Genomic DNA, 20,160 nt, shown 5'->3' with positions numbered 1-20,160 from the left:
ATGGAACACAGTTGGATTGAAAGTATTACCCGTGATGCAGCCTTAAATCAAGTAAATGGTGATTATCTGAAAAGTGACTTAAGTAATCCTGTAACAGAGTTGTGGGTGCATCCTAGTGCAATGGACGATTTGAAAACGATTTACAACAATCAAATCCTTACTGATGTGGAACTCAAAACAAAAACTAAGTCATTTCCTGCTCACAAGATTATACTCTGTGCTAGATCCCCTGTCTTCAAAGCGATGATGACCAATAACATGAAAGAGAAAAACACCGACTACGTCCACATCGATGATTTGGAAGACGATACTGTGCAACAGCTACTGCTCTTTTTTTATTCCGATAAGCTTACAAACCTCCAGTGGGAATCTGTTATTAAACTGTATTATGCGGCCGATAAATATCGGATTGAGAAGCTGAAATCTTTATGTTCTTTCTTTTTGATAGACAATCTCGACACCTCCACTGCTAGTGAATTGCTACTTCTTGCGGATACCCATAACGATTCCAGTCTTCAGAAAGTTACTGAAAATTTCATTTTGGATCACGAGGAAGAGGTGTTTGATTCACAGGAATGGGGAAAGTTGATAGAAACAAATCCCCAGTTAGTAATAAAGATGATGCATTTGAAGTATTGGAGAAATAACTAACACAGTGGTGGATTTTGTTTGCCAAACATTTCAAAATCTTCTAATAACTTGTCAGTTTAACTTATCATCTATTTGAATTTACACAACACTGATATTTAATTATTTTTATTTCTTGCGGATTCTCATAACGATTCCAGTTTTCAGTAAGTTACAGAAGATTTAATTTTGGATCACGAGGAAGAGTTGTTTGGTTCACAGGAATGGGAAAAGTTGATAGAAACAAATCTCCAGTTAATTATAAAGAAATAACTAATACAGTATTGGATTTAGATATTTTTCAAATGATGAGGCTCTCTACTAATAACTGGTTAGTTTCACGTATCAACTATTTTTAACCTACACAACATTGATGCGTATTGATTGATTTTAGTGTAACTTCTTATATTAGAAACTTCGGGAAAATGTAACTGCTTTTATTTATTTTTATTATGTATATTTTAGGGAATAAATGCCTAAAATGATAAAATTCTGCAATAATTGATCTTCATTATTAGTTACTAACATCATCACTTACAAATAAAAGAATTTAATTATTATAATAAAATAGAAAGAAATTATGATTTTCATACAAATCTAGTTTTGAAAATTATTATCTTAAATGATTATTATTCCAATATATTTTAAACAATTTTATATTCTTCCTCTAGTATTTGTTATTTTAAACGAGCTCTATTACTTGTTTCTCTTATTTGTTATCTTTATTTTTTACGCCTACAAGTTTTACCATCTCTTTACAAAATCAATTTTAATAAAATGAATATTAGGTAAAATAATTTATTAATGATTATTTCTATTGTTAAATTCTTAAATTGAAATTTGTATGTTTCTATAAATGCTGCTCCTCTTTCGTGAAATTGAAAAAATATATTTTCTGATTATACCTCATTTGAATTAGAATTGTATGCATATATCTACTACAAGAAATTTATTTTATGTCAACATGTTTTATTTTGAAAAAAAAGAGAAGATGAATATAATTTCTTTGTCAAGAGAATAATGTTTCGCATTATTTCTGCAAATGAGCAATTATTTTACAAAAAAAAAATTGCAATTCCGAATTATTTACTACGGATAATATAAATAATTTTAAGCTGTATTCTTTAGCAAGTGTATATTAATGTACTTTTGGCAGTGTTTTCCAGCTTGAAAGTTTCTTTTATTACCATATGAAATTAATTTCACTGCGAAATTTGCTACAATGGCTTGGTGAAAGCATCAATTTCGGGGCCGGAGGGTTCTAAGTACGAGACACGATTCCATAGAAGATCTACCATGTGAGAGAGCCTGGCGCATGTAAAATTCAGTGGGGTCAAATGTCCCCTCGCTGTGTGGTTTGAATGTGTGCTGTGGAGGTTTGAAAAAGGAGGTGCCGATACAAGCACTATTTTTGTCATCTTCCCGAGGTTGAAATTTACTACGTCTCTCCTAAAATATTCCTATTATTGTTCTGAAACGAGATATAATGTACCTGAATCTAACTTTAGTGCCAAATTTCAAAATAAAAGAGAAATTTAAGTTGGGAGATTGCATTTAATAACTTCATGGCTAAAGTATAGATATCTGCTTGTATATTAAATAATAAATAATTGAAGTTCTAGAATGTCAAGTGAACCGAAATTTTCTGTAAAAATTATTGAGTGTAATATTTTATATTTACAGCCTTCTTTACTTTTTAAAAATTTAATTATTTCATAATTTTTATTGATTATATTGCTTTATTCTATTAAGTATTTTATTTTGCATGTTGTTGCCTTTATGTTAATTCATTATATATTTTTATAATTTCTAATCATATTTAGAACTAAAATTCTTGATTTTTTTTGTATGCTCCATGTATATGCAATGAACTTCTCGTAATAATGTTTTATAAAATTATGATGCAAAATAATTTTGGATTCATTTATTGCTTTTGGTATACTTATAATCTAAATAGTTTTTCTGCAGTTTTCTTATTTGTTTATGATTTGAATCAACAGTAAAGTAGTCTGTGTTCTTCCCTCCATATTCATTTCGTATTTCTAATTGTTTTATTGAATTGTAAGATTTTTAATGTGTTTAATAAATATTTTTTCCAATAAATATTTGATTATATTTATTATTTGATTATAAAGTTAATTGTTAGATGTTTACTTATTCCTATCATTAAAATTTATGACCTAACTATTAAGTGTAAAGTAATATTAGAACGATTTTCCACAATTATACCTTTCCAAGCCTTCAAACTTCAAATCAGTATTGTAAATTATAATTTATTGTATTTTCACTTAAAAAAATATTTGTATTTTATTTTATTATTGTTGAAATCGAAGTTACCAATGATAAATAATTTAAATTCTGAAGTGATCTATTTTGTTTCAATTAATCTTAAAAATGGGTTTTGAAACTATAAATTTTTTGCCACATAGAATAAGAATCAAATTATTTTTACTATCTATAAACATATTCCGATTAAAACTATTAATGCATCAGAAAATGAGGCGTTGATATTTTTTGCCACATAGAATAAGAATCAAATTATATGTACTATCTTTAAGTATACTCCGATTAAAACTATTAATGCATCAGAAAATGAGTCGTTGATATTTTTTGCCACATAGAATAAGAATCAAATTATATGTACTATCTATAAGCATATTCCGATTAAAACTATTAATGCATCAGAAAATGAGTCGTTGATAATCAAAAAATAAAAAATTTTATAACTTGTTCAAATGCATTCGTACATAGAGAATTTAATGTCATCATAATGTAATATTTATAGTATTATATATGGTGATCAGCAAATTAAATTTGTTCAAATGTTTACACAATATTTAGTATTGATCCAAGAAACATAACAATCATAATTCCGTCACCACAAGATCTTTAAATAAATTAAAAATATATATTTACTTTGAAAAATAAGGATTAACAAAAAATATTATGAACCGTCATATTTCAATCATATAAATCTTCTCTGAGAAATTTGTATTATCAAAACAAAAAAGTTCTATGCGCCAAAGGTTGAGAAACCTTGGAATTAAGTTGTTAATCTTGATGTCGATATCAGAAATGATCAAATGTTGTGGATTTTTTTTGGTCAGTAAATAATTATACAAACAATTCAGTTCAGTTTTACTAAAAAAAATGATGTATAATTTCAGTTCTAAAAATCGTTCGCAGAATTTTCGTTGATTCAGTACAATTACTTTAATGAGGCCATTGTGACTTTGTATTTGGCTTGTCTTGTTTTATATTTTTATAAAAGCAATTTTGTAATTGTTTATACATTTGTTCAGCGCTTGTCAGCTCTCAATTACAATTTATCGATTTAATATTTTAGAACTTAATTATCAGTTTATTTTGATTCTATGCAAGGAGCGCCATCTAATAGTGTCGTTATGACTAGGAACTTTGCTTTCGTTTTGGAATCCGTTTATTTTTGCACAACACAAGAGGGAGATAGTTTTTATTTATATATGGATGATAGAAATTGATAAGAGTATTTACAGATGAAGTAGACTGAAATTGACCAAATGATCCGTACATCAAACAGATGACTAATGTATCGTAAAAATTCTTTTATTAAAGCAAGCACGACATAGTCTACTTAATCAAAACTCGATTGCCAGGTTTCAAGTTGGAATAAGATGCAACGCAAACCCCAAGATGAAAACAAATAGGAAATATAAAGCTTATTAAGAATGGCAACTGGTATATTTAAAGATTAAGTTTATTTTAAGATGGTATTATATTAATAATATTGAATTATAAATTAAAAACAAGTGATGAATTTAGTTTTAATACTATTTTTCAATACACTAAAAAAGTATTTTTTAATTGTTTCAATTAAATGTATTCCTTTTTTAACTTGATTTTGATAGAAAATGTTTAAGTATTTGCAGGGATTCTGTTTCTGTTTGAGTGTATCTTTCCGCTGGTGTGTTTAGAAGTTAGGAGAGACTTGGTTGATTCAAATAGCCTTCTCATCTTACAATCCGAAAACAACTAATGTATAGTTCTAAAAATAAAATAAACTCTATATTCCTATTTTTATAATCACAAATGATATTCAGTCAGTTTTAATTTAAGATTCTTGTAATTTCTCTTTTTCATATCTGAAATCTGCTTTAAAATAAAATGTATAATATAAATCGAAGTGTGGTAAATTTACGGTACTATAAAAGGTGTCAATCGAGATTGATCATACTTTTATATTAAAAAGAAGGAATAAATTGTTTTTAAATTTAAAAAGTTCAGTTATATGAGTTTACTTAAAGGTAATAGAATGTTCTTCATGAAAACCCGGGAAATGGCTAGAGGTGCTGATAGATATATTCAACTTGAAACTTTAATTAGATTCGTAATATAATTAAAATTATGAAAATTTAAATGAATGATAAGTGTAATTTTATTAATTATAGTCAGCGTGATTTTATTTCCTTCTCATGTTATTTTCGCAACTTCACAATTACACGTTTTTGTCACATTTCCAAATTTTTTATTTTAAAGAAATGATTTAAATTACCATTATTTTATACTTTTAAATCTTGTACATTTCATAATAATTAAATTTTGTCATCAAATTAGGAATTTTCTAGAAACTAATATTAAATTTTAATCCCATTCGCAGCTTAATTACATTTTTACTGAATCATTCGCATAATTTTTTTAATTACCTTCATCGTGACTTTATTTCCTTCTCGTGTTATTTCACAACTTCGGTTCAACGTTTTTTCTCGTAATCTTGAGATTTTTTATTTAAAAATAATGATTTGAATTACCATTATATTATACATTTAAATCCTATACATTTCATAATTCTTTATTATGGAATCTTGTCGTCAAATAAGGAAAGTTTTTTTTAATTTGAAATAAAGTCTTGAAGATCAGAAAAATATTTTTGTGGAAAGAAAGAGCGTGATTATGTGATTGAGTAATGTAATTCAGAAATAATTTAATTGGAATTTTAATCATAGTCAGAATATATTAAAAATTTTAATGGCTGATAAATGTAATTGCTTTTCTTAAATATTTATTGCGGCTTAATAAATTACTTTCACATTCTCGCCATTTTTCGTTTATATTGTGAACCCGAAATTTTTCTAGAGAAATTATCATTTGAATTGCTATTATTTTTAAACTTAATATTTTATATAGCTCATAATTAAAGACTGCTATCAAATTTTACCCAAATTCACAAAAATATTATGTCTCTAGTATGAAATGAAAATTTTATACGAGAAAGAATGTAGTCTGTCTCGTGATAAATTTAAATTTCATGTAAATTGACTAATTAATTCTTAATTAAGCTATAAACTCTTAAAATATTATACCGAACGATAAACAGCTGTAGAAAAAATTCCGAGAAATGACACATGAGAAAATAAAAATTCGATTACAAAATTTCATTTTTATAAATATAAAAGATATTAAGTTGCATAAAATCTTGAAAAAAATTAATCACTATTACATAATTTAGAAACCATTAACCTGGGATTTTATTAATGTGTTTAAGTAAATAACAAATGATTTATTTAACACATTATTAAAGCATTTATTTATTTAATAAAAAATTATATAGAATCTTATCTTCCGCCATAGAAACAATAGAATCTTTTCTAAAGTGTTAAGAATATGGGTATGTTTTCCATTCCACAAAATGCTATATATTACCTATCTCTCCATCCAAGCAAAAAGGTGAATCATTCCCAAATTTACATTGGTTATATCATCTGATAGATTTTGAACAGCTTAATTACAGACTTTCATTTATCTAAATAACTTATATACATTCTAAAATTTTCCAAGATTTGAAGCCATCTACAAACAAAATACTATGAAACATTCGAATTTCCTTTAAAAGAAAAAAGCTAAAAAAGAGTTTTAAAAAGACATCAGAATCTCTAGTCCGAATCACTCTTTATAAATATTTTTTAATTCGTCTATTTTTTTTTAATGAACGCCCTTCATAAAATTAATATCTTCGCAACGCTACTAAGATTTAGTCCAGATACCAAAATGATGAAAAATGTAATTGTAAAATATATTTAAGAACTTATTAAAACTACACAAAAATTATCATTTAGTATAAACAATTATATAATTTATATGATTTTTTCCAATTTAAAAAAAATTGAAAAATGGATTTGTGCAACAATGATCTGAAAAATGGATTTGTGCAACAATGATCAAAGAAAAAAATTTAAAATTTATTCTTCCATATGAAAGGAAAAAAAAGAAATAAAATCATAAATAGAATAAATTTCAGCATTTTACTGCAATAGGAATTCTTATACAATCTGAAACTATTTAAAATTATAGGGAATAGTCCCACCTCCCCATATCTTTGTCGCATATTTGCTAATAAAGGTGGGGGGGGGGGGGGGCTGGTGGTAAGGTCTCAGCTTCGAAACCAGAGAGTTTCAGGTTCGAAAGCCAATTCCGCTGGTGTGATGTAGAAGCCTGGAGAGGGGGGTGACAGCTCAGGTGTCGTAACTAGTTTGCTTTAAAATGGGACGTTGATATAACTAAAATGAAAAAATTCTAATAAAGGTGGTATGCCCCTTTTCCCGCTTAAAGGTCACTAATACCTTGCACGACATAGGCGAACAATAGTTAATAAATATAGGTATTCGGAATGGAACTAATATTTTTACTGAATCTTTTGCTCAATCTGTTAATGTAATAAACTATACTAAATTTTAAGTTCAAAACTTAGAGGTTCGAATTATTAAATTATTCTGGGATGAATCCTACTTTGAACTTTGCTCTAGTACGTTATTAGTACAATGCTTGGACGTTAAATATTTTGAATGGAAGAAGAAGAAAAATATAACGTCGTTCGCTCAGCAGTTATCACCAACCGTATAAGAAGGATTTCAAAAATGTTCTTTTAGTTAATCAATAAGATGGCTGAACAGCGTGCTTCCGAAGACACCGTTTTAACTGAAGGTGAGTCGTATAAAAAAAAGAAATGCTTTATATCCTTTCTACTAAATACTGTTATATGGAATCATTATAAATTGAATGCATATCCATTATAATAATTCTTTAATAATCATACGTATACGAACTTATAATTATTTAAAACTGGCAGAAAAATTTAATGTACGATTCCGAGTGTTTGACATATTTTACATATTCTTCATATTACTTTCATCGTTTATTTTTTGTTGTTGTTGACTCTTAAAAGACCTTGGTATTGAGGAATTGATGATGAAAGTGTCATTGATAAGCGGTAATGCATGTTAATAAGATTAACGATGAAAGTGTCATTGATAAGCGGTAATGCATGTTAATAAGATTAACGATGAAAGTGTCATTGATAAGCGGTAATGCATGTTAATAAGATTAACGATGAAAGTGTCATTGATAAGCGGTAATGCATGTTAATAAGATTAACGATGAAAGTGTCATTGATAAGCGGTAATGCATGTTAATAAGATTAACGATGAAAGTGTCATTGATAAGCGGTAATGCATGTTAATAAGATTAACGATGAAAGTGTCATTGATAAGCGGTAATGCATGTTAATAAGATTAACGATGAAAGTGTCATTGATAAGCGGTAATGCATGTTAATAAGATTAACGATGAAAGTGTCATTGATAAGCGGTAATGCATGTTAATAAGATTAACGATGAAAGTGTCATTGATAAGCGGTAATGCATGTTAATAAGATTAACGATGAAAGTGTCATTGATAAGCGGTAATGCATGTTAATAAGATTAACGATGAAAGTGTCATAGGCATAGAATATTAATTATTTGCTTCAAATTATGATGGAATTGTGATGCTGCAAAATGAGAACAGGATCATAATTGGATGCAGTTATCCAATAGAGGGCCGTCTCCGGAATGTTCATTTTTAATTGCACTTATTTTCATAAAATAATGCAGAAGGAATTCGAAAACATTTTGAAAATTTATTATAATCAATCACTAATTTACAAATTGTAGTTTTCTATAATTGTTTGTTGTAATATAGATCGAATGTTTGATCATCTATGGCATGCTTTCGAAGCCTTTGCAGTAATAATTAATCCTGAAATGATTGCATTACTGTGTCCATTTCAATCACTTTGGAATTAGTAATCATTAAGTAATTAAATCGTATTTGTCATCTTTCAAAATATAGAAAATGGCATGGATTTCCATAGCATACAAAGTATTTAAAAGTTCACTTATAATTTTATGGATTTTTGCGGAATTTTTAAAGAAGATTTTAAACCTCTAATCCGAGGTTATAGTATGATACTGTATTGGATTCGATTTATGTCTATTCAATGCTTAAAATTTACTCTTACGGTTATCAAATAACTTCCAAAAGACGTTTTCGATCTAAAATTCACATCTTTTTTTAATGGCTTATCTGAAAGCCCGATCTTTTGCATTTACAAAGTTCGCGTGCTATTTCTACGGTAATTAGAAAGAAAATTAAAGGTATTTTCCCAGAATATTACAGCTGAAAGTGGAACTAAATAAATTTTATAAACAAGTATTTTTTTTCTTGGTTTTTGTTTAGGCTATTTAAGAATCACTTTATTTCCTTTGCTATATATATTTTTAGATATTTTTAGTACGAATTTCTCTCTCGTGGTACTGTTGCAAATTTAGATAATTCTGAATTGCCGAAGTATCTAGATTTTCCATTATGCTGTAATATCTTATGATAAACGCATAAGAAATACTTAAATAGCACTTCAGAGAAATATTAATTGATATGTGGCTTCAGCTTAACTAACAGTTAATTTTCAAATTAACTGACAGAAGAAATCTTCAAATCTGCTTGGGGAATTCAGACATTTTTCTGATCTTAACAGTGCTCAATATAAAGATCCTTGATAAGAAAAAAACCTGGCCAATATAGCTTCAGATTTCAATATATTTTTAATTCACGTGCTAATGATGAGTTTAATTTTGTTATTCTAATATTGCCGAGAGTAAAATTTTTTAATTGCCCATAACTCTTAACTAAAGACTTTCTTACTGTTATCATGATAAATTAGGATAGAAAAACCAATATAACCCTCAAAACTATTATTTTAAGGACTCCATAAATGCGATATTACATAATCAGTTATATCAATAGTTAATGTTACAATAAATTATAAGTGTTTAATTGAACGATTATTTAATATTTTAATAATCCAATGCAAACAGATATTTTAGCCCTAATATCTTATAATTAATGTTTCTTTTTTATAAATCTAGTTATTTGGTGATCAGGATGTGTTTTAATTGACCCGTCTATTATCTCTTCAGCCTAGTGGTCCTAGGCAGCTGCCTTATCGGAAATCTGCCACTGGTGTTGATATATAAATCATCAGTCAAACAAACGACCAAGAAAAGAATTTCCGAAATGGAAAATTTTAAATAATGAATTGTGTTCAAGGGGGTTGAATGGGAGAATAACTTAAAATTTACGAAGTTGTGAAGACCAACCCTTTTTACATTTCACTGAAAATTAAAATACCAACTTTAAATCAGTTTTCACAATTTCATTTTTTCCATAATTTTTCATTTTTGTAACACAATAACTAAAATTCAACTTAAAATATCTATAAAAAATAAATTTGGCATTCATTTTGCTTTAGTGTATAGGGATTGAACTGAAATCGAATTGCGGTAATGAAACATAGAAACAATACGCTGATTTTAAGTCTTGAAACTTGTGGGAGTGCTAGCCAAAAAAGTTTCTTGCATATTTTTCAATAGTTATTACCCCCCCCCCCTCCTTCCATTACAATATGTACCTTGAGTAAGACATGAATAGCATCAACGAACAGTAGTTATGGCTGGAATCTAGTGTTTTTACGAAATCTAGCCTGCGATTTTCAATTTTCGGATACCTATTGCATGCCTTTAATGCTTAAGTATCCAAAAATTGATTATGTACTCTGGACTCCTTTTTTTATTTTTATTTTTTTTTTCCCAAGCGGTTAAAATGAAAATTCAACATTGAATGACAACTGCAGACATAAGATTGTGTGCCAAATTTTAGTTATTTAAGTCATTGCGTTTACCTATTGTAAAGTTCAAACGGTCAGTCATTTGATAGATTTCAGACAGACATCAAGGGATTGACCGCCTTTCGGCTTGTGTTTTTCTAATGAAAATGCAATAATTCAAATACAATGACTTAATTAAATGAAATTTGTGAATATTGTGATTAAAATTGTAATTCTACTTCAAATTTTGGTTTTTATCCGTCGGGGAAAATGGTTTCCAAAAATGCATACTCGATTTTCTGGTGTTTGTATATTAACGGTCTTATAAAAAGAAAATTGCTAAAGATCGCTCGTTAGACTCACGACACAGATTGATATTGTAGATTGTCACGATTGATATTGTCACGACACCGATTGATTAGTATTCAGAAATTCCATACGATTAATATGTACCGTTTCTTGCTATATGAAGCACACAACCCTCATTTGTGGGATTCTGAAAATAAAAATGAGTTGAATCTGTGTATTATTAAATGACGAGTCCAAAGTCTACAGTTTCACTTTTTATAGAATACGAGACAATTTGGGCAGATCACTTCCTCTGGTTTATTAAGATTGTCTTTAAAATTTTGAAAAGCATTGTATAGTGAAAACCTGCTACCCAAGAAATTACTACGTGTCAAATTTGACGGCTCTGGCTCTTCATTTAGAGATGGTATGCAACTATCATTATTATATTAATGAGATATGACAGATCAGTATTTTAAATTTAATAACGCAATACTATTGCAAATATCGATATAAAACTTTAAGGTTTTTAGTGATTTCATGGTGTTAAAAGTCAGTATATTGGCAGTTCTATAAAACTTTTCATAAACAATATCTATAACATTTATTCAGAAAAGAAAATGTTAAGTCATCGATGTTTAATAAAGTTCCAGAGTAAAATGGCATGAAGTGAGGAAAAACCATGGCTGAAACTCCATAAATCCAATTTGGAAATAAGATATCATGGATTTTGAAAAGATGAGTGCTTGTTTGTACACAGCAGTGTCACTACTGCTTTCTGGAAATGATGCATGCTTTGAGCGGTTAAATACTGGCACTCAGTGAGAATGGGAACAATAGTTCACAACACTTTACATGGACTCGAAAGCATTTGTTCTTCATGCAACTGATATTTGCTCGTATCTCGAGTCCTTTATGCACACAATTTAAAATCGTAGTATATTCCAAGAAGTGCAACTTTAACACACTTGTTGCCATGAATTATGCCTGTGATTCGGACCACTATCTTATAAGATGCATATTTTGCTACAAGGTGCGTCTAAAAAGTACGGCGACTCGGAACACAAAACAAAACACGGGAACAGAATTGTCTTTAGAAGAACAGTCTTTATTCTGCTTCAAAGTAATGCCCATTAATCACAATACACTTTTGACATCGTTGATAAAGCTGTCAGCGAAGGCCTCTTGGAATGGAGTGAAGCACATGTCGTTGGATGTCTGCAAAACGTGTGCTCATCAGGATCCCCTTGATGTAAGGAAACAAAGTCCGCAGGAGCCAGATCAGGTGAGTACGGTGTATGTGTGAGGACACTTGCACGGCGTTTGGCTAAGATGTAGGCGTAAACGGATCGCAGTATGGAGGGGGCGTTGCCATGCAACCGACTCCACTAATCAGTCCTGTACAACTGTGGGCGAACACATTGGATGCGTAGCAGTAATCTTTTTTTTCCCAATTTGTAACAAATTTTCATGTTGATTCGTTCCTCCATTTCAATTTCACTCGAGTTTCGTGCACACCTGGCCAGTAGAATAATCTGCATCAATCGGTCCTTGCTAAAGGACGTCTCTCCATAGGTCTCTTCATGCGTATGCGCCTGGCCGCATTTTTCATTCGCATTGCTTTCGAGATATTCATCCATTCACCGAACTTTTCAGACGCATCTTGTATCTCTTGATTGTAATAGAGAATTGTAAGTTGAAAATTGGAATTGAGAATTAGCATCGCTCGATATCGCATGACTGGCCATTAACATGTTAAAACCTATTGTTCTCTTTCAGATCCGAACGAGGTGACTACTTGCCCTCTTCGTCCAGTTGCAGCGGTGAATGACGCAGAGCCTTTCCTGAGAGAAGCTGATGCAGCTATGAATTTTGGCGGCATTCGATCGTCCACTGTCATGGACGTGGGCTGTGGTACGGGCAATTCCAGCTACGCCCTCGCCGCTCTTTTCCCGAATATAAATCATGTAATCGGCGTGGATATCGAAGAATGGTGTCTCACCATAGCTAGACAGAACTGTCCGCCAAAAAGTGGCAATTGTGATATATTTCAGTTCATCAAAGGAAATATTGAAACCGGGTTTGTTAATCATTTTTATCTGCATTCTGAACTGTTGGTCTATGAATATTGTCTGTATTGACAATACCCAATAGACAGAATTCGGTATTAAATGCACTTGGTTCATGAACGATGCAGTCTTAAATGCAGAATTCTAGAACTTGGTGCTTGAAGCCTGTTCTGAAAACATTAGATCATGTATAATTCCAGAAAATTACAATAAGTGCTTTTTCCCTTCTGAATTTTTTAAAAAATGGCTATTTGTTGAAATTGCATTATGTCTGAGATGTATAGAATCATTGTAACTAATTTTTGAAACTGCTTCAATTTTTTTTTTTTTTACATCTTTTTTAAAAAACTCTCATGGTTTTTATATGATTATGTTTAATCATTTGTTTATACATCGCCTGCTGAAGAGTTTTATATTCCAAATTATAAAATTCTTGGTCGTATGCTAGTCGCATATTCCAAAGAAAATTCAATATTCTAATATTTCCAGAACTTGATTATCAGATATATGGATTTTTATTAAATTTCGCTCCACGTGAAAGATGCCATCTAATTTTGAAGTTGTTAAAAATTGATATCATAATTTTATAATGGGAAAAAATTAAAAGGCATGATTAAAGATGGGAAGAAACGAATAAGAAAATGAATTAAAAAAATTATTAGTGAATTGAAAGAATAACTGATAAAAATTGAACTAATAAAACTAGAAGAGAATTTATTTTTATTGAATTTGATGATGGGAAAAATGTAGTAAGAGGCATCGAAAATATGAGGAAATTTTCTTATTATACTTTCATAATATTCTTATAAGGAAAACTCTTCTTTTTTAATTAAAAAAATTAAGGTATATTTCAAAGTTAATGATTCCAGTTCCTTGATGTGCATTCGTAATCAGTAGCTAAAGAGCGACATGTCACTGCGCGAGTATAGAACAAACCATTTCCTCGTAAAATTTGATCATGAATATTTAAATTATACAACCCATGATAAGGTTTCAAAGATTGTGTAATGTATACACACTGGGCAAGAAAAACTTGAAGTGAAGGATAGACAACCATTTCTAACTGGACGAATTTATTATATAACCTTCTTTCTAAATGCCATTTGGAACCATAGAAAATCTATTGACAATCCGATTACGCTTTTTCTATTAGTTTTTTCCCCTGTTATTGTAAGAACATATCATCAAAATATAAAGTTTTTTTATCTGAACATGAGCAAATTATAAAGAACCTATTTTCTGAGCACGATTTTGTATAAGGATTTTGTTTTTCGGGAAGACTGGGTATCTTGTTTTCCAACAACTGGCAATTTTCTATATTGTTAGGTTCTGGCCATGTCTCCCATTGTTAAGCAGCGTTCACACGAGGCCACCTATAACAAATTATAACGCATTGCGCATTATTTATTTGAATTATTGGGCATTTATATTTACAAATTTGTCTTTAGTTAACTAAAGTTTATGATCAAAGTTGAATATTTTTATAGGGAAGGTCTGTTTCAATTTCGAGGAATAAGGCACATCGTCTCCATCCACTGCTTCAGTTGTCTGAAGCGGCAGAAGAAAGCTTTCGAGACGGTGCACACTCTGTTGTGTCCTGGAGGTGGTGCAGCTTTTCTCTTTGCAGTGCAAATGGACTACTATGATTTACTTGGTGATTTACTTGATCACCCCAAATGGGGACAATACATGAAGGTACAGTATACAAGTTCACAGCTAAAAGTATTACACACTGAATTTCTAATTTAGAAGATAATTTTCCGGATTACTGATAAGTGGCAGTGGAGGATTTCCAATTGGACAACTGCCTAGGATCGTCAGAATGAGGGGAGGAACGGAAGGCAAATCGGTTGAAGTAATGTTGTTAGCATGATTGCCGACGAAATTTGTAAAGTATACAAATTCTATGGGTTAAGATTATTACTTCGTCAAATATTATTGGCCATCTGTTCTACTATAATTAACTATAAATTATTTATAAATAACAAATAATTCTGTGAACAAATATGGATGTTTTTCAGTCATGAGAAATGAATTTTCTTAAAGATGCGAAGATAAAATAAATGAAACTTGAAAGCTACTATCGCGAATTTCAAGTTATTTCGCGAGAATATAATTTTTTAAATTTTCGTGGTATCAATTTGACAGAATAAAAGACGTCAGGTTTGAAGCTGGAGCTCACGACAGACCTTGCCACTTTTTTGAGTGGAAAACCAGTTAACCAGATTTGAAACTGCGTAATATCGGATTACGCATGCGTCTATATCTAGAAAAACGATGGCTTTTTTTCATCTCAAAATCGTTTGAGCTTCAAAACATTTCTTTCCAGTTAGAAATATTGAAAATAAAAACTTTTCAATATCTCATCGCCGTTTCGCGTTGATTCACGTTTTTGTGCTTCTTCGGGGATAGCTTCTTACGACCCATGTCCTTTATTTTCTGCTTACGCATTTTGAGTCTTCAAAACGCCCAAACTAAAGCATCATGTCGTCACATGATAAAAAGATTAGCTACTAAAATATTTAGCATGTTGAATTGTATTAAAATACAGCTAAATGTACAATTTATATTTTTCCCTAGGATAAGGAAGATATTATACCTGAATCTCATGAAAAACAATATGACGAGAATTATTACAGAAAACTATTGACTGAAATAGGTTTTGAGATTCATACCTGTAGAACGGAGGAAACTTTCAGCTCGTATCCGAATGCAGGTAATCTCCAAAGTGAGTCAATTTAATTTAGAAGTTCATTAACTTGTCACTTTTTTTATAAATATAAATGTCCATACAGGGGACACCGGGGTGTTGGTGCCATTCATAAGTAAGCACCTTAACATAAATTAGGATTACCCACCATATTATTCTAATGACGCAATGGCGCCATCAAAGTGGAAGTTATACCACTACAGCAAAGGTATAATCCAATAAATCCATTCATCTAAAAAAATTTCTTCAGTTTATTTGTTTTTCTTGTACAAAGAAAAAACAATGGACATAAATGATGGATGGAAAATCAATAAAAAATTGTGGCTTTATCGTTCAATATTCGAAGGATTCCTCTTAGTGATACATTTAAGAAAAGAGATACTGTCATCGATTGAAAGTTTAAATATCTTCTACTGAAGGCAATGGTTTTGATACCAACAGTATTGGTCTTTCCAAAACTTACTCGCATATTTAATAAAAATGCTATTCCCCATTCTTTGAAAACAATTGTGGATTTCGGGAACTGCAAGAGAACGTCTTGCATAGAATTTACGTGTCATGAAATATTAACCTTTGTCGTAGATATAGCACATGTACTGAATTTATTGTACGATTCTTGATGAGTTTTTGTCACGATAAATCCTTAGTACAAGGATAATATACAGAATTCAAATTTGGGTTTAAGTCGCGTTTACCCCACTGACTGAAACTAACATTTGACAAAGAGCCTTACAATTGTAGTCAAAAATCGCATACCAAATTTGAATTGTTTAAATCATTGCGTTTTTGATTTATTGCATTTGTTACTGAAGGTGCAGTGGCAGATGGCCAGCCCATTGTTGAATTGAACTCGCAATTTACGCATCTAAACTTCAGATGTAAAGTGTGTGTACCAAATTTTGTCTCCAGCTCTCTTCGTTTTGTAGTTATTGCGATATTCGAACAGCTAAACGGACGGACTTCCTTTGGATGGATTTTGCTCGGTATTTGATAGAAACTTACAAATTAAACGGAAATTTGGTTGATGGTTTTTACATCAATCTCGGTGTTTTTATTTCTTCGTCACGGGTAACATGTTTAACACACCGAAATTTCAAACTGGGGGAGGTCTTGAATTTGGACTCGTCAAAATCACGAATTCGATTTTTTATAGTTCCTCTTATACGGTGTATAAGAGGAATTATAACTATATTCAATTCATAACTATTCATTCAAATTTCAGTTTATCATGCGAGAACATTATTTAAGTCGCATGGTATCAATCCCACAGAAAATCATGTTCTCACATGATTCATATTTCGCAATCATAAACATTTAAAAAAAGAGATGGTTTTTGACCATCTCAATCGGGTTCTAATTTTTTTTCTTCTTGAGGACAATTTTTCTTGAAAATCCTGTTTTAAACAATCGCATGATTATCAGATTACGTATGTGTAACATATGTAAAAGCGATAGTTTGTTTATCTCAGAATCGTCCCAGCTCTAAAGCTTTTTTGTCGACTAAAAAAAAAATTAAATTCAAAAAAAACCTCTTGATACCAATCCTCGCTGTCTCACATTCATTCCCATTTTCTTCTCTGTGCTTCTGGCAATAACTTTTCACAACCTTGCCCTTTATTAACTGGACAGGAGAATCTTGTACATGGTGGTCATTCGAGCCAAGCTGTATCTTTTTGTTGGCGATAAATCGCTAAATAGGACAACCTTCGTTATCGCTTTCTAATAACCCTAAAAGCGAAAAACGGATGCCTCAAAAACGACAAATCGCCAATTTTCTACCAGTGAAAGAAAGCCAAAGAAACAAACATGTTCTCGCATAATAAAGGCTATTTTTTCAATTCCTACTATTAGTTAATACTCTCCCTATATATATCTTGCTCAAATTTTCAATCGTTAATAAAATTCTTTTTATTCATCCACTCAAGTTCAAATGCATTTTTTAAAATTTGTAGTGGATGACACTTGATGTTAATACAGTTTTCTTATATTAATTCATTAATTAATTAAATACTCGAGAATTTTAGCAGTTTGTAATGAAAATTGAAATCAACAGGCAGTAGCTCAATCGGTAAAATGCAAGGATTTCAGTTTTTCACGTGAAGGTGAAGAATGCGAGTTCAGTTCTTGCGAAAGTAGGAATTGACTTTTAAAAAAATTTCTATAATTTTTTTCTGTGTTTAACGTAGAATTTACAATTACTTTTACAGAGTGGGTGCTTGCATCTTTACCCTTCAGACAATCACTGCCCCCAAGCCTGCTATCAGAGTTCCGAGAAGAGCTACCAATGTTGCTCAAGAGGCATGCAGTTGTAAATGACAAGATGGCCTGTAGAATGTATTACAAAATTATGAAAATAATTGTGTTTAAAAGAGAGGAACTGGATGTTAAAAGCCAAGGATCGCCACTCGATTCACAACAAACAAGTGACAACAAATAGCCTTGAAAGAGATCAGTAGCTTATCGCAATTTGAATTTTAATTAATCTGCAACTTTGAAATGAATTTTGAAATAGTACTGCCAAGGACTCGAAACATCATTTTAGTTAACGGAGTAAGAGTGTGATAACATAACAATCTTTCTCATTGCTCAAATTCTTCCCATTTTATTATGAATGTGGATTTCAGTATCTTTAAAGACAAACTCGCGTTTTAGAAAATATAGGACAACTATTTTTATATTGTGCTTGCTGATGTCTATAGTTTTTTCTAAGTGACTTAGTGAACGCTTCATTTTTAGCTATTTACTAAATATTTTTTTAGTTAAGATTTATTCGGTCCTTTTCCATGTTTTCATATTTGGAAGCTGCTTTTGTAAATAAGGTTGTAGTTTTTTAAATAAAATTTGAATTGCTAATTCTTTCCATTTTATATGAAATTATGCAATATTTGAATTAATAATATGTCGGTATATATTTTTGATATAAATGTATTTATTTTAATTTTATAGAAATATTCAAGTTTCTGCATAATATAAACGCATTGATTTGTATTTATTGCATAGTTAGAATAAATGGCTCAAAAAAAAACGTTTGTCGGAATCTTTTGATATATTTTTACTTAATGGAATTAAATTCTCATTAAACCATAATGGCGAATTTCCATAAGTTTTTTTTTTTTTCTGTTGATTTGGTTTTATGCTTTGCATATTAGATAAAAATCTGGTTCAGTTATATTAAGGTCCCGTTTTTAAAGCAACAGTAGAACTGTTTTGGGAACGATCTCGTAATTTTAAACCTGTCGGATGTCGAGTACGACACCTGAACTGGCATCCCCTTTCCAAACTTCCGCAATATGCTAGCGGGAGGATGTTTGGCTCTGATGGATTTAACTTACACCAGACCCTCTTACACGATAGTCCTTATGTGGAATTACGAACTTTAAACCTTCCGGAGTTGAAACCTAGCCACCACGGCACATAATAATTATGATAACTCTGTTGATAGTAATCCAAATCATCCTATATGAACAGATGAATTTAGTCTCTATAATATAAATATCGAATCAATATTTCGGAGTTCTTAACATTTTCAAAAGAAATAATATAAATTGTACAACATTTTAATATTAAAGTACACTAAGATGTAAGTAGAACACCAAATTATAGTATTTGAGCTTTTCAAATCGAAATATAATTGAAAAATGTCTTTAAAATTAGTGCTACTCTTATTTGTGTACTAAATAACAAATTCTTTACTTTTCAACCTACAAAGTTATCCGTAGTTTTTTTAGGGGGGGGATACTTTTGCTGCTTTATAGACCCTTCGTATCGCATACACAAACCAGTAATTCAAAATCGGTAGTATCACTGGCAAAGCCTTAAATATCCAGAAACATCAAGCAGCAATGATTGTGACGTAATAGAAAGCCAGTGAATGGGACAGTAGCAAATAGTTCTGTCTTGAGAACAGTAGCTTAGCTAGGTTAGGGTGATTAAAGCACGAGTCCTGGGCAAAAAATTATGGAATTTGTTGAATTTTATTGAATGTATTCTTAAAATTCTTACTTAGCAAAAAATGATTTTTTTAAACTTAGTTCTGTATATTTAGTTATCTTGATTAATTACGAAAATGAAACCATTGTTTAAGATCTATACACCAATATCTTTCCTAAGATAGAAAAGCGAGTTATGAATATTTGAAAATAAGTTTATAATTAATGACTAAAGGTAAATGTATCTCTATAATAAAACAGAATCATGGGAATAGTATTTGATAAACTTGACTGAAATGCGAAATAGAATTTCTTAAGTTCGAAAAGTTGTATTTCTATTCTCCAAACTTTCTTATTAATCCACAAAGAAAATAGATTATTGTTCTGAAGTGTGTAATCGATTGTTTAGAACGGCTATTAACTAAACTGAATTTAAAAAATTAAAATTTAATTAATAATGAAACCGACAAATATAAAAATTATAAGCAAAAACGCTTTTATATGATGAAAGAGGTGTGGATAGGATAAAGAATTATTAATGGATATTTTTGCAACTTTTTTGAGGCTGGAATGAATTTGTTTC

General features: G+C 30.3%; 2 protein-coding genes across 3 annotated transcripts; both read left to right on the top strand.

The window, feature by feature from the left end:
* Positions 1–651, top strand: LOC129975384 (speckle-type POZ protein B-like). The gene has a single exon (XM_056088447.1). The coding sequence runs from the start codon at positions 1–3 to the stop codon at positions 649–651; it is 651 nt and encodes a 216-aa protein (XP_055944422.1).
* A 6,861-nt stretch (positions 652–7,512) lies between these two features.
* On the top strand, positions 7,513–18,396 carry LOC129976036 (uncharacterized). Of its 2 annotated transcripts, none has more exons than XM_056089381.1 (5): positions 7,513–7,584; positions 12,649–12,949; positions 14,426–14,633; positions 15,519–15,654; positions 17,856–18,396. In XM_056089381.1, the coding sequence occupies exons 1-5, from the start codon at positions 7,542–7,544 to the stop codon at positions 18,083–18,085; spliced, it is 918 nt and encodes a 305-aa protein (XP_055945356.1). In that variant the 5' UTR covers positions 7,513–7,541; the 3' UTR covers positions 18,086–18,396. The 2 variants fall into 2 exon arrangements, with proteins under 2 accessions (XP_055945356.1, XP_055945355.1); XM_056089380.1 differs by having other exon boundaries at positions 15,519–15,666.
* The last annotated feature ends 1,764 nt before the right edge of the window (positions 18,397–20,160 follow it).

Source organism: Argiope bruennichi, chromosome 7, assembly GCF_947563725.1.
Source record: "Argiope bruennichi chromosome 7, qqArgBrue1.1, whole genome shotgun sequence".
NCBI classification, from domain to species: domain Eukaryota; kingdom Metazoa; phylum Arthropoda; class Arachnida; order Araneae; family Araneidae; genus Argiope; species Argiope bruennichi.
Note: the sequence above shows the minus strand (reverse complement) of the source record. Positions and strands in the feature narration are given on the sequence as shown.

What these genes read in the sequence shown, in the direction of transcription:
- LOC129976036 (XM_056089380.1), top strand. Translation starts at nt 7,542, where the DNA reads ATGGCTGAACAGCGTGCTTCCGAAGACACCGTTTTAACTGAAG. An exon ending in AGACACCGTTTTAACTGAAG is followed by an intron (nt 7,585 to 12,648) that starts GTGAGTCGTATA and finishes GTTCTCTTTCAG; the next exon opens with ATCCGAACGAGGTGACTACT. An exon ending in AATGGGGACAATACATGAAG is followed by an intron (nt 14,634 to 15,518) that starts GTACAGTATACA and finishes ATTTTTCCCTAG; the next exon opens with GATAAGGAAGATATTATACC.
- LOC129975384 (XM_056088447.1), top strand. Translation starts at nt 1, where the DNA reads ATGGAACACAGTTGGATTGAAAGTATTACCCGTGATGCAGCCTTAAAT.